Source organism: Cebus imitator, unplaced genomic scaffold (assembly GCF_001604975.1).
Source record: "Cebus imitator isolate Cc_AM_T3 unplaced genomic scaffold, Cebus_imitator-1.0 Scaffold435, whole genome shotgun sequence".
NCBI lineage: Eukaryota > Metazoa > Chordata > Mammalia > Primates > Cebidae > Cebus > Cebus imitator.
This window is the reverse complement of record NW_016107750.1, coordinates 1,488,957-1,491,036: the sequence shown is the minus strand read 5'-3', so window position 1 is coordinate 1,491,036 and position 2,080 is coordinate 1,488,957. Positions and strand designations below refer to the sequence as shown.

The 2,080-nt window shown below is 39.2% G+C and overlaps 1 protein-coding gene across 2 annotated transcripts in view; it reads left to right on the top strand.

Annotated features, from left to right (window-relative positions):
* The window catches only part of EP300 (E1A binding protein p300), an 87,066-nt gene that overhangs the window by 65,019 nt on the left and 19,967 nt on the right, over positions 1-2,080 (top strand). For both annotated transcript variants that reach the window (XM_037731986.1, XM_017510362.2), the window contains 2 exons: positions 457-696; positions 1,550-1,638. In XM_037731986.1, the coding sequence (XP_037587914.1) occupies positions 457-696; positions 1,550-1,638 (329 nt within the window). The remainder of the gene's footprint in view (positions 1-456; positions 697-1,549; positions 1,639-2,080) is intronic.

Genomic DNA, 2,080 nt, shown 5'->3' with positions numbered 1-2,080 from the left:
AAAAAAAAAAAAAAAAAGTCAAGTGCTTCCAGAGGCAAAAGGTTTTAGGAATTTTCTCCTCCTGTATCTTGCTGTGATTTCAGATGGAACACTTTAAGTTCTGTAGGCTTAGTTTCCTAATTGTACACCTCTTCTAGTACTAAAATTTTAAATGTCTTTGACTTGACTGATCTGACATATACATTCATAAAGTACCTGGATTAGTTTCAGTAAACTGTCAGCCTGATGTCTAGAAAGTCCATAGTAGTTCTGTTTTTCTGCCCTTTGAGTAGGTTAGTATCTCTGTAGACTGATGATTTAAAGAAGTATCGGACATCAGTCACCTCTTGGGGAATATAGACAGGTCAGAAACTAAAACACTGCCTCAAAGATGAACCATGATAATGGATGATACGCCATCTCCCATAAATATAGTTAGACTTGACTAATGTTTGATGTCACTTGTCTTCTTTGTAGGATTACTTTGATATTGTGAAGAGCCCTATGGATCTTTCTACAATTAAGAGGAAGTTAGACACTGGACAGTATCAGGAGCCCTGGCAATATGTTGATGATATTTGGCTTATGTTCAATAATGCCTGGTTATACAACCGGAAAACATCACGGGTATACAAATACTGCTCCAAACTATCTGAGGTCTTTGAACAGGAAATTGACCCAGTGATGCAAAGCCTTGGATACTGTTGTGGCAGAAAGGTAAGAAATGTGTTTCAAATTTGTGACTTTTTGAGGATACCTAGAATAATAAAGTGATGACTATGGTAAGAGAATATCTGACTTCTGGCTTTGACATGGCTTGCTCATTCATTCATTCATTCATTCATTCATTCATTCGAGACAGGGTCTTACTCTGTCTCCCAAGCTAGAGTGCAGCCGTGAAGTCATAGCTCACTGCAGTCTCAACCTCCTGGGCTCAAGCAGTTCTCCCAGCTCAGCCTCCTGAGCAACTGGGACTATAGGCATGAGCCACCTCTCCTAGCTCACACAGTCTTTCTCTTAATGTTTGCCATGGTAGTAATAGCTGTTACTATGAAATAGAGTTTCTTTAAAGGCATTTTTTCACAGGGGTCAATTGTATGGAAAAGTTGACCAATTAAATGCTGAATCAACAACACACTGAGCTCATCTGGAGTAGAGGCATTCAGCTGTAGGAGCAGATTCCTCAGCATCTGTTGGCTTTTCAGTACATATCACTTCACATTGTTGGTTTTTTGTTTTTAAAATAAGATTGGGGTCTTGCTCTGTTTCCTAAGCTGGTTCTTCCCACCTTGGCTTCCTGAGCACTGCAGGCAAGCGCCACCATGCCCAGCTATTCCTGTTGGGTTCTTTGATAAAAGTGATGGAAGGATATGACTGCCAAGCCTACCTCAGCGTTTTGAAATGATGTAGAAGTAAACTGAGCATGATTTTCAGAAACTGAATTAGCCCATTATAATGAACATAAATGAGAACTAAGACACCATTGACTTTTGACTGTGATTTGCCATACTTACTATTATAGTTTGTCTTTAAGGCCTCTGTGCTTTTTAACGAACGGTTTCTTTTGCAGTTGGAGTTCTCTCCACAGACACTGTGTTGCTACGGCAAACAGTTATGCACAATACCTCGTGATGCCACTTACTACAGTTACCAGAACAGGTAAGCTTGGTCAGGTGTGGGCCATGGTCCATGTGTCCACATGTCCAGGGAGTGCATGCGGATGGACCAGCACACATACAGTCATGGTTCATGTGTATCTTGCTTGAAGACAGCTGTATAGCACAAGTTCTGTTTTTTGCCTTCTGCCTTTGTTTACAGAATTAGAAAATTTTCTATCAGAATAGCCTTGCATCAGTTGCCATGGTTTCCTCCCAAGACTCTGAGAAGTTAAGCAACTTTGTGAGTTGTTGACGTAGATGGGTCTGTATCCCAGGCCCCACATCCCTTTTTACTGTGTTCTTTTTTTTTTTTTTTTTTTTTTTTTTTTTTTTTTTTTTTTTTTTTTTTTTTTTTTTTTTTTTTTTTTAGATGGAATTTCATTGTTTTATTTGCTAAGTAATACTCTATTGGTGTAATCTCAGCTCACTACAACCTCTACCTC